The 12,898-nt window shown below is 36.1% G+C and overlaps 1 protein-coding gene across 1 annotated transcript; it reads right to left on the bottom strand.

Moving 5' to 3' along the window:
- Nucleotides 1–637: 637 nt before the first annotated feature.
- Nucleotides 638–12,584, bottom strand: LOC121857643 (CUE domain-containing protein 2-A-like). Its single transcript, XM_042353705.1, has 7 exons — nucleotides 12,506–12,584; nucleotides 10,850–10,949; nucleotides 10,508–10,704; nucleotides 8,737–8,903; nucleotides 7,891–8,064; nucleotides 4,050–4,181; nucleotides 638–3,573 (listed from the first exon to the last, which is right to left on the bottom strand). The coding sequence occupies exons 2-7, from the start codon at nucleotides 10,924–10,926 to the stop codon at nucleotides 3,427–3,429; spliced, it is 894 nt and encodes a 297-aa protein (XP_042209639.1). The 5' UTR covers nucleotides 10,927–10,949; nucleotides 12,506–12,584; the 3' UTR covers nucleotides 638–3,426.
- Between the last annotated feature and the right edge of the window lie 314 nt (nucleotides 12,585–12,898).

The following is a 12,898-nucleotide window of genomic DNA, read 5'->3' as shown; positions in this document are numbered from 1 at the left end:
ATATACTTTACAATCAAGTTGTGTATCGGCCATTACCAAAAGCCCCAGTCATCTCGCAATATGAACGTTTCACTTACGTTAGGTTAAGTTCCAAAGAAACCTTTGTGAAATAATCACCTTACAAACGGCTGATTGCACAGCTTGACTATAGCACACAGGATTTTCAAGTGCCTTCTTAGCTTGCAAGATAATCTAAGAACACTTGCCCATCTACTGTACATTGTAAATTAATGATTTTTCATGTTACTAATATTAGTGGTTGAATTATTACTAATATTATTGATATTTATACATACAATATGCTTTTCCAGTATCACCTACACCAAATTGCAATAAAAACAAAACTAATTCAACCCAAATCCATCATATTTTGACCAAGTACTGTACAGTATAGCTTGGCTATTTATAGTTGGAAAACTTTCTAGGTCATTTCCTCAAAAGTGAGCTGTGGTAAGTTTATAAATGACACACCGAGTGCCTAGTATCTTCAGTCATATGTTGAGTACCGCATATCTTTAGTCATACGCTGAGTGCCTCATATCTTTAGTCATACGCTGAGTGCCTCATATCTTGTCATACGCTGAGTGCCTCATATCTTTAGTCAACAGATACTACAATGTGAAAATAAACACAATTATGAGATTAGAAAATATTTAGTTTAGCTGCAATATTGTAAAAAAATAATAGTTTCCCATTTTCCTAGAAACAAAACATTATTAAAGTTCTAAAAAATACAAGATGCTGTCATGCTGGCCATTACATAATTTCCAAACTTGTTATATATTTTTCAGCATACTGTACTGTACAGTGGAACCCCCAAGTACAACACAGTACAAGATTATGAACAAGGGTAAAATCATCGTCTTGTATTTGTGGAACATTTCTACCTGATTATCGGTAGTCCTGTCCTGCTCAGGGAACATTGTTTAGTATTGCCCACAACAAAGTTGTGCACAAACTGGCCCACTGCAAAATATGTTCTACTCAAGACTGAACATCCTCTGCTCAAACTAGTCCAATATTCAGAAGTTCTACTGTGAAATAATGTCATCAATGATCATACAAAAATTTTACTAAAATAAAAGTTTATCTATACAGTACTGATATTTTCAATTTCATAATAATTATTGCATCTCATATTTCAACTAAAAAGCTAATACAATACTGTAGTATAATAGAGGAAATTACACAGTACAGTATGTAGACTAGCCAGACAGTAATGGAACAAACCAAAACAGTATATGTTACAAATCACAAGTTCCTGATAAGGGCACAGAAATCCTTGGCTCAAGCCATGTTACAACAACTCTGACAACATGCTTAATGTTAATACTGAACATCCTAACATCTAACAAACTTGAAGAAAAACTCCAAAGTAATACTCATATTTACAGCCACTGGAATGTAAATTTTTTTGGATAACTATCAATCACTTCTCTTACAATTAGTACAGGTATTTTTTAGCTCTGATGTTGGGTAACCACAATCAAAATATATACTAATAAATGATTTAAGTATCATGTCTTCTATAATATGGTATCAGGTCCATTGCTGCATGATATATTAATAATATAATTAGCACATATTAAAACGGTAGATCATTTTTAGTTGTCCAAGTAAAAATAAATAAATGAACTCAAAATTGAGCCAAAGTCTGCCCTGGTCTACATATTAATTGTACAATACATTAATCATAAATAACTATTAATAATATACAGCTAAGCAATACCTAAAAGTGATCAAAGATGCATATGGAATCAACCATACCAACACTCAAACATTTTGATATAAAGTGGTATATGATGGCTTTGTAAGTGAACTGGATTAATTTTGCCTTGCTCATCCAAGCCTTGTCCTGGTACAATGCAGGGCAGCAGTAATTCTTAGCTATATATAAGTATATACAGTATACAATTCATCAGCATTCAATTATGGTACAGTATATATCTAACAAAAAATACTGATCAAATGGTTAATTACACAGTTTAGATAATTTCACATTATCTGATATTAATACAAACTAAAAGGCTGCTCAACTCCTCGAGCACTTAACTTTGCCAACAAGAGAGCTTGTAAATATTAGTCCAGTTCAATTGATACAAAAGCCAAAATACTGTGACATCTCTGTAATAAACCCATGCTTAGTGGTTCTTGGGGCCATAACTACAAGACACCCATATTGATGACTATTACTAGACAAAAAGACAATTTACATCTGGCAATAAGTCCATAATGACCTTTGATATTATGATAGTTTTATTCCACAAATAATATATATAGTAATTTACTGAGTGAAATTAAAGCTTTGGTCCATTCCATTCATTCCAGTTTACAATGTAACTTAAGAAGAATTCTCAATATGTTAATAAGCATATTAGCTGCTATAAACCACAACATATTATCTACACTAAGATAAGATAGCACATATGGCAAATAATTACCAATGTCAAGTAACCCTGCTAAGAAAATGTACTGTATACATAATTACAAGTTTAACCTTGCAAAGAAAATTTACATATTGTGGAAAATGTCAACTACCGCAGCTATCAAGGATCACCTTCTAGGAATGATACTTCTAAAACCAACTTTTATGTTGTGCAAATTGACTTAGATCATTTGTAACTAGCATACCCATCCACATCAACCTACAGTACTTCTGAATTTACATCCTTGTATACGGTTTGGAATTCATTGATAATCTAAAGAGATTCTGATGGGAGTTTTAAATTGCTCAAATGGTAATATTATGATGTGAAAAAGGTATGCAAAATTACTTAGTTTACTACCTATGATCTGTTCACTTAAATATTTAAGAAAAAACTGTTCTACATATGAAAATACAAGAATCTTATTAAATATTGATATTTTACAAATAATCCTTACATACCACAGAATATCAATTATGACACAAGTTTGTTCAAGTATAATATTTATCAAGATTAGATAAAGTTTTTCCATATATTTAATTGAAGTTTTTGATACTAGTTTTCCACTGTTAGATAATAACACTGAGGATACTTCAGAATATATCTTGTCTCTTACTTTGCAGTCCTTTTTGTCAGACATTACACTAAAAATTCTTTGAATTCTTTGGTATCTATGAAGCATTTTCAACAAAACATTACAATTACTGACATCAATACAGTAACTAGATAACACTAACAAACAACACTGAAAAGTTATGAGAATTCTAAAGAGATTACAAGCTAAAAGCTCCTGGGAACTCACGAATAACATCAAGATGTCACTCAAGCCTTCTACATGTCCACATCTTCTTCTCTGACACTGTGGACTGAGTCTGCAACACAAATGACTCCAACAATGACGACAAAAACAAACCTTACCGCCCTGGCCCAAACCTGTGACGTTATTTTCACACAGGCGATACTGGGCAGCGGCAACATAGTAAGGTTTGTACCCTGTGGATCAGTGGAATCGATACTGCTTGCCTGGTTTAAGGTGCACATAAGTCTTCTTCATATCAGTGGACTCATCCTTCTTGATTTCAGTGTAGCGCTCCCCCTTGATGCTTACAACTTTGTTGTCACGGTAACGTACCATCTTCTTTCCTTCCTATAACATATGTGATTTTTAAGGGAAATGATTATCGAGAAAATCTATTCAGTGCAAAGTAAAAAATCAAGTCCAAACAGAGCTCTACCAGTGATCTTTGATCTACCCACTATACACATAAAAACTGTTCTCTCATAATTATGTACTGTACAGTATAAGGGCATATTTGTGAAACAACCATGGATGGAAGGTTCATAGTGGACACAATATAGAATAATAAATTCTCAAGAAATCCACCAACAACCACCACCACCACCACAAAACTTTGAAAAAAAATTTTCCATTTCCAGATCAACCTTTGTTAATTCATTCATACACAATGCAAAAGGTTAAGTTGTCAGCCCTGTCACAAACTAACTTTTGGCACAGACTGTACTTTATGACAGGAGAATACATAAGGGATATAAATATTAGCAGGAAATTTAAAAAGGACTAAATAAGTATTATAGTATACAAGTAATATCTGAATGACTTACCCATTTAGGAGCCACAGGTCTATGTTCTCGGGCATCATCATCGTGATCAACAAATCCATATCGGTTGAGGATTGAGGTTCTCACTTCTTTGTCATCAATCTGATTCTTATTACCTTTTGCTCCAGGCACAAGCTGAAATTATAATAATAATATGTAACCACCAAAAGCTATTACACCAGAAACACCTGGTTAACATGAATATAAAAATTAATTTCACTTTTGGCATTTTCATCACTGTTAGAGTAACTCATTATGATTGACAAATTTCTGCTAAAAAACAAGTCAAGTACAGGAATAACTATTTATCAGATGTAGAAATGCAATTAGAGAATACCGAGCAGCCAGGCCGTGATTAGTTGAAATATGTGGTGTCATGTTTTTTTAAAGCATATTTCATGAACCTCACAAACCAAAAAAATTATACAATAAAGGAGTGCATGGAGCTGTGTCACACCCAAGAGGCATGAATGGAGCTGTGTCACACCCAAGAGGCATGAATGAAGCTGTGTCACACCCAAGAGGCATGAATGAAGCTGTCACAGCCAAGAGGCATGAATGGAGCTGTGTCACAGCCAAGAGGCATGAATGGAGCTGTGTCACAGCCAAGAGGCATGAATGGAGCTATGTCACAATCAAGAGGCATGAATGGAGCTGTGTCACACCCAAGAGGCATGAATGGAGCTGTGTCACAGCCAAGAGGCATGAATGGAGCTGTGTCACAGCCAAGAGGCATGAATGGAGCTGTGTCACAGCCAAGAGGCATGAATGGAGCTGTGAATCACAGCCAAGAGGCATGAATGGAGCTGTGTCACAGCCAAGAGGCATGAATGGAGCTGTGTCACAGCCAAGAGGCATGAATGGAGCTATGTCACAGCCAAGAGGCATGAATGGAGCTGTGTCACAGCCAAGAGGCATGAATGGAGCTATGTCACAGCCAAGAGGCATGAATGGAGCTGTGTCACAGCCAAGAGGCATGAATGGAGCTGTGTCACAGCCAAGAGGCATGAATGGAGCTGTGTCACAGCCAAGAGGCATGAATGGAGCTGTGTCACAGCCAAGAGGCATGAATGGAGCTGTGTCACAGCCAAGACTGGAATTTTCCACTACGTACTGGGGAAAGTTTTTCCCGAGTCTAAACTACGCATCTCACACGGAACTGTAGTTATTTACGTAAACATTTATGTACACGTACAATAAATTATAAATGAACAAAATAATGCATACCACTACTGTACAAACAGGTATCCCTCGATATATGATTGAGTTAGGTTAAAGAAAAAAAGGAGGCGAATTTCCAAATCTCAAATAGATGAACAGCATATTGGAAATAGGTTTGGTTCTGCAATGACAAAAATACCCAAATATCATACCCCAAAAATATGAAACCAGTTCACAAACAAGAAAATATCTACCTAACTAATGATAAATAGTACTGTACACAACTACTGTAATTTACTTCCTAACACATTAAAAACATTAATAAAATACTATCTAGATGAAAATATGCTAGTACAGGTTGTACATCTCTAGTCCGGCAACCTCGGGACCTGAGCGGTGCCGGACCACGGAAATTCACCCTTTTCCTGGATAGATAGTGACTTGTGCTTATGCCTGGAAGCACTAGCACCACTTTCTCTGCAACATGGTCTCTTTGAAGACATATTGAAGGGTTAAATGTCATATAGTAGCTTCTCAAATTTCGCGAGTTTTTAATTCTTAACGTATTTTATTGGAACACAAAAAAATAAATAAAAATTTTGATGGCGGAAACTTGAATTTCGACGGGTTTGAACGGCCCGCCAACGTGCAGACGACGTACATAATCGTGTAAACAGCGTCATTTCTCTTATGTACAAAAGATTCATTATTGTTTATTACTGAATGTCTTTTTTATTGAATTAATGTTTATGTGTGCAAAATGAGCAATACAATTCATTAATAATACGTAGAATATTAAAACACACGAGGAAATGACACAGCATTTTATTCGTTGATTACAAAACCAGTGACTGACTGGTTCTACATATAAAACTGAAGAAAATAAGATCTTGGTTGTAGCTGTAGTAAAATTAATATGGCTGTTTTAAGTAATGTTATTTAATGTTAATAAATGGAACAATAGAAGTAGCTAACGATAATGGTAAAGAAAAAGAGAGATCGCATATGTAAGTGCGCATGTGCACACGTGAAAACATATCATCATTACTTTACATAAGAATATGAAAGCAACACTTATTTACTGTTCATATATATTTTAATTAATGTTTCTGAATTTGTTTTTATTGAATTAATGTACGTGTGTGCAAAATTAACAATACAATTTATTAATAATACGTGGAATATTAGAGGAGACGAGACGGCTGCCGGCATTGTTTATGTTAAAGCTTACGAAACCAGTGACTGATTGGTTCTACATATAAAACTGAAGAAAATAAGACCCTGAGTTTAGCTGTAGTAAAATTAATGTAAAAAAATGAATATGGTTGCTTGAAGTACCTGTAATGTTATTTAATGTTAATAAATGGAACAATATAAGTAGCTAACCATTAATGGTAAAAAAAAAAGTGAGACTGCTCGTATGTAAGTGCGCACATGTGAAAATATATCGTCATTACTCTACATAAGAATATGAAAGCAACACTTATTTACTGCTCATATATATTGAAGGGTTAAATGTTGTACGCTGTATAGACAAGCAGAGAGAGAGAGAGCAGCCGAACTGCCAGATGTAAACAAACCTTAATTTCCCGCGGCTTTTTTTTTAAGGGGATTAGCCCATCCGGGAATAGGTCACTGACCCACATTAGGGCCTGAGGGGCAAAAATTTAATACTCCTGTAATAATAATAATTCAGATAAGTAAAAAAAAAATGCCTATCTACCTATTGGACAAACTAAAATCGTTCCGGACCACGGGAGTTTCCGGACCACAGAATGCCGGACTAGAGAGGTACAACCTGTAGTTGATAGTGTAATCATGGATATCCAGTATATTGTAGCTACTACACAATCAACACAACATTCACTGCACTACTGTCTACACTACATACACAACACTATTAGAATCTACACAACATCCTCTCCACTATCTACATTATCATCTACATTTCATCAACTATACCACCATCTATACTACAACCACAAAACAACTTTTATTACATCCACTACACTATCTACAGTACAATAAATCCACTACACTATCTACATCTACATACATTACACTACACTACATCTTTGAGGATGAGGGACAGCCCCAAAATTTTCATCTTTGTTAATTGGTGACTGTCTATACCAAAAAAATTTTCCTGGGATATGGTTAAAAAATATATGAAATAATGATAGAAGGAATAAAAATCATGTACAATAGTCATCTTTGTTATGGCCTGACTGTCATAGTGTGGGAGGGGCAAGGGTTGTTTTTATTTCAGGAATGAGCCCCCACAACTAAAAAGTCTGTCTTGCTCCATGGTTCAGCCCAAACTGCCTCTGTCTGCCATTGCTCACAGGGAAAGGGAAGGGGGCAGGGGGTAACATGTGAGAAAGAAAGGCCTCCCATGGAAAGAATTTTTATTCATACGATGATTCCCGCCATTGTCTGAAAATCACATGACAATGCCCATCACCCTTGGGTGAATATCCAACTGGATACCACATATAATTACCAATATCCAGATGGATACCACATATAATTACCAATATCCAGATGGATACCTTATCCAGTACACCCCTAACTCAATCCACATTTTCCATGTATCATTGCTTACTTGGATCTATGATAATTTGATAATTGTATCAAAGTGTATTCTGCCATTCACATTCAAATAAACATAAAATCAACTTACCTTGCTAGTGGTGCTTGTCTTGATATTGATTCCTTGTTCCTGGCGCTGGAGTATGAGGGTCGTAGCATGTTCTAAGTCACCTCCACAAGTGGCCAGACAGTGCTGAACTTCTAAGTTGCAGGTTCCAGGAAACATTTCAAGTAAGGTTGCCAAACCTTCTGAGTATTCATCCTGCTGAAAAGAGATATAAATAATATTGAGAATGAAATCAGACAATAGTTTCAGTTGATAATACAAAGTATGCATATGACATCTCTTGAAAAGCTCATCATCAGTACTGTTTTATAGCCATTCCAGACATTCAAATGATTTACTGAGCGTTTAAGTCCTGCACTGAGTATGTAGCGAGCATTTGGGTGGGCTGACTGCATGGATAGCTTAGGTCATAGGCTCAGAGTGCTAGTGCTCTCTCATTGGCTACCATGGTCATGTGACTGCATTGGATGCCTATACAGCTACTCCTCGACTTACGACATACTCAACCAACGGCCGCCTCAGTCGTACCAAAATTTTGTCAAATTACGTATTTTCGAGTCCCAACATTAGTGATTGCGCTGTGTACTGACAAAATTTTCATTTGTAATTCACTTTAAAATGGCCGGCAAGCTTAAAAGTGAGTTTTGTGGTGCTGAGAAGAAAAAGAAATACCCATTTTAGATTTTCTATGTATTATTTAAGCATTTTCGACTCACGACCTGGATTTGGGTTCCTAACCCCGTCGTAAGTCGAGGAGCAGCTGTATTTAGCTAATGTATATCATAGCCTATCTGAAACTCCTCTTAGTTCATTGTCTGCTGCCATTGTACAAGCTGACTTGCTCACCACATGTGAAAAATAAAAACTTACCTCATCACCATTAGTACTGTTTTGTTCATCAGATCCATTTGATGTCTCCGAGAGTTTCTGTGATCTTTCACTAGTTTCACTTATGGACTGAGAGTTGCAATGTTTGCGGGTCTCCACAGGAAATGATGATATCAGAGCATCTAATGTTAAATCCTTGCCTGCTTTCGCTGTAAGAAAAGATCATTTATTAAGTAATACATAAGAGACTGGTCTATTACACATTATTATATAAAGTAAACATTAAACTTGTGAATCAGGTCAGGCACTTTGTATCTTCATATAATACTGTGCAGTATAAGGGCAACTAAAATGGCAGAATTTATAAATACTGTACAGTCCCCATTTATTAAAGCTACAGTTACTTAATAAGCATAAATACATCAAGACATTCCTTTAAAAGTTTACAGTATACAGTAGAAGGCCTTTTTACTTCTCATTAGTGTGCACAGTATATTAATACAGCCAATAGAAAATGGATAATGAAGATGGATGGACTTATAAAACACTGGTACTGTACTACTGTATACTGTCCATGAAACTATGCTCTTATAATAAAAGTGACAACTGAAATTGGCTAGACTGCTGTCAAAGGATGTCACATCAATAGAGGTACTCCTCGACTTACGACAACCCGGACATACGACCGCCATGGTCGTATAAAATATTTTTCAAATTAGGTATTTTCTAGTACAGTACTGACGTTAGTGATCGCGCTGTGTACTGACAAAAAAAATTTTTGTAATTCACTTTAAAATGGCTGGCAAGCGTAAAAGTGAGAGTTCTCGTGGTGCCGAGAAGAAAAAGAGACACCCATTTTAGAATTTCTATATATTATTTTCGCATTTTCGACTTGCAGCCAATTCGACTTATGACCTGGTCGTTGGGACAGAACCCGTCGTAAGTCGGGGAGAGACTGTATTGTTTATCAACAATCATCATGAGAAAACTAAAATTATCACCAACACTATCACCACAGATGAGATAGAACACTTAAAACAACTGCAATCATTACCACAGGACAACAATTAATACAACCAATAACATCACACGAGAAAATAATAATCACCACTAGAACCATCACCATAAAAAACAATAATTACTGTATCACAACCACTAGCATCATTATGAGACAATATTAATTATCACAATCAGTACCATCACCATGAGCACAATTATCACCACCATAACCATCAACATTAGACAACAAGTGCGGGAACTCTGGAAAGTTTCAAAAGGAGACTAGATAGATTCATGGATGATAGAGAGTGGTAGTAAATCTCGACAGGAGCTGCCATGCACAGGCCAACCGGCCTATTGCAGACTCCTTATTTTCTTATGTTCTTAATGGCATCACAAAAATTGTGACCAAGTCCCAGGTTGCTGATCCAACTTTCTGCATCATTTACACACAATTGCAGGGTCTCAATTGTTTCACTTACTATTGACAACACAACATACATATATTGTTTCTCACTTTTGATATTTTTTTCATTTTTGTATTTCTTTATGGTTCTTTATTATTATTATTAGTAGTAGTATTATTAATATTATTATTAAATTATCGCCCCCCAGGCCCTGATGTGGGTCAGTGACCTGTGCCCGGGTGGGCTAATACCCGAAAAAAACACCTCTATCACCATGAGAACAATTATCACCACTACCAGAGGTAAAAAAAATAATATTACATGTACCGGTATATGAAACAAAGCTTAAGGTAACATAATGTTCTGGTCTTCCAAGAGGCTTGAAGTGTTGATAAGACAAAACTAACCTTTACTCTTCTCCTGGTTGATAACATGCACCATATTAATGACCCAGGAGGTGATGGCATCTTCTGGAATAGCATCAAATTCTGGCACATAGGCAGCCATCACATCCTTCATGCCAGCAGAGTCCACCTCCTCGTCATCCACGGCTACTTCTTCCAACACCCCACTTACGTAGCTCACTACAATTTCATCGATGCCGCTGCAAATAATAAAAGTGAGTTACAGGGTTGCTAGCTGCAAGAGTAAACCTTATACAGTAAAGTATATATCTTGGGGTCTTGTTTTGCAAAGGAACATAACAGTAGAATTTATTATACAGTACCTATAATATGTTCTAAACCCACCTTGTGTCAGCACTTGGAGAATGATCATGAAGCAGCTTCTCAAGTGATGAACGAACAATATCTGCATCAGCACTCATGGTACAGCTCCACACAATTTCACCTGGAAAAAAGTCCCGATTTACTCCACAACTTAATTTTCATACAAATTTGTGTTCAAAACAGACACTCCTGCGCACAACATACTATACCATAGCCAGGAATTTTTGTGCACTGGGCAAGTTTTATAGATGGTGCACTGTATACAACTGATTGGCTACAGACATCTTTGTTGCTCAAATAAAGATGTGAACTAAGAAAGCTTACTCTACAGTTTGAAAAATAACATCACCTTTTTCTTGAATTGGCAGGTGAAGAGGTAGTAGAAATGAAGAGATGGAATTAATGGGAGAACAACAACACATTTGGGAGGAAAAGAAAGATTTGTTTTATGGAAGGACCTGTTATTGATTTTGAACAGTTTGGACAAGATGAGAATATAAAGCACAACTTATTTTACGTAACCCACATCCTGTAATGGCTGCTGGGAGGCTACTGACTTTCAAAAAAAGATTGGACTAGCATTGGGTATATCAAGATGTTGTGTTATGTTCCATTTGCATCAAAGCTTCAGCAAAACCCTTAGCAAGGATATAGTTCCAAGGCACACCTTTGATAATAGACAAAATGAAGCAGAAAATTTTTACTTTCGGACATGAGCCCTAGGGGTTGACCAATAGGTTTTCCCAGTGTATTTTGGTGTGTTTTAAACGAATCAGACCTTCACTTTTGGCGGAAATTGCTCGTTTTTGACCCACCCAGTCCCCCCAACAATAATGGGGGAGAGCCTGGGAAATAGGAGGTTTTGTGTGGGGGAGAGAACACGAAAACGAGTCATCTAACCAAACCAAATCAAACCTTACCCCTACCCCCAGTAGACCTAACTTAAACTAACCTAATCTAGCCTAACCCCTACCCCCAGTAGACCTAACCTAACCTAGCCTATTCACTTCCAACTGGTAAATATGAGGTTCAAAATGCTCACAATAGGGAGATCTAAGTGTTTCAGTAGTTTATATCTTTGGGGCGCTGTCCGACAGTAAAATAAAACCAATGAACCAACTAAATCTAACCGAATGATTCTATAATATTATTTTTAGTTAAGTTCATTTTGTCTGACCATAAGAGATCTTACCCCTCTCTGCCTTCATCTACAACATAGACAACTACTTCTAATGCTAAATGATAACTATCATAACCTATAAGCAAATGATCCCGTTATATCATCCCAGTACTCTACACAAGTTTGTATAAAAAACACAACATAAATGAGTTACTGTAGAGAATCAAAGTGCCTTAACTTGATCTGGAAGAAAGTAAATTGATAAATAACTTTGTACAACATTCAGTACATTGATCACTGCCATAACATATAATCTATTTAACCCCTCAAATGGTCATCAGAAACATATTTTTATATAAAAAAACATGAAACAAACGAGTTTGGGAGAGAAGGAAGGTGCCATAACTTGTGACAGTGGGGCAGGTTACGAGGCAGTATCACCACACCACCACCGTGTCTTCACCTACAACACCCATAACAGCTTCTGGCACAAACTCATCAACTAATCTTGAGCATAAAAGCAGTTATTTGTTAACAAAGACAAAAATACTCACTACCTTCAAGTACAGAGGACAAACACCTTTCGGCTCGATAGAAGGTACCGCTGTTTTGTTGTATAGACGACTGAACCTGGAATACCACAGCGCTTGTGAGATACAACACCTCTTAACACTGGGAATATTATCTATAAGGTTTCAACTCTCCTCCACACAGTGTTCGTATTAAGACACTCTAATTGTTTATACTTCTTATTGAAGGGAGCTTTTGCTCAGTTAAAGCTAATAAGCTAAATATGGAAAAGCAAATGGGATCTTATATTTACATATTAATAATTAATTTAAGATATAACAAAATACGATGTTACTATAATATTATTACTTGAACAAATAATGCATAACAGGATATATTAAAAAAAACAATATTGAGCATTATTGACTAACGTTTTTCAG

The sequence above is a fragment of the Homarus americanus genome, unplaced genomic scaffold (assembly GCF_018991925.1).
Source record: "Homarus americanus isolate GMGI-L3 unplaced genomic scaffold, GMGI_Hamer_2.0 scaffold16712, whole genome shotgun sequence".
Taxonomy (NCBI): domain Eukaryota; kingdom Metazoa; phylum Arthropoda; class Malacostraca; order Decapoda; family Nephropidae; genus Homarus; species Homarus americanus.
This window is presented reverse-complemented; position numbering and strand designations above follow the sequence as displayed.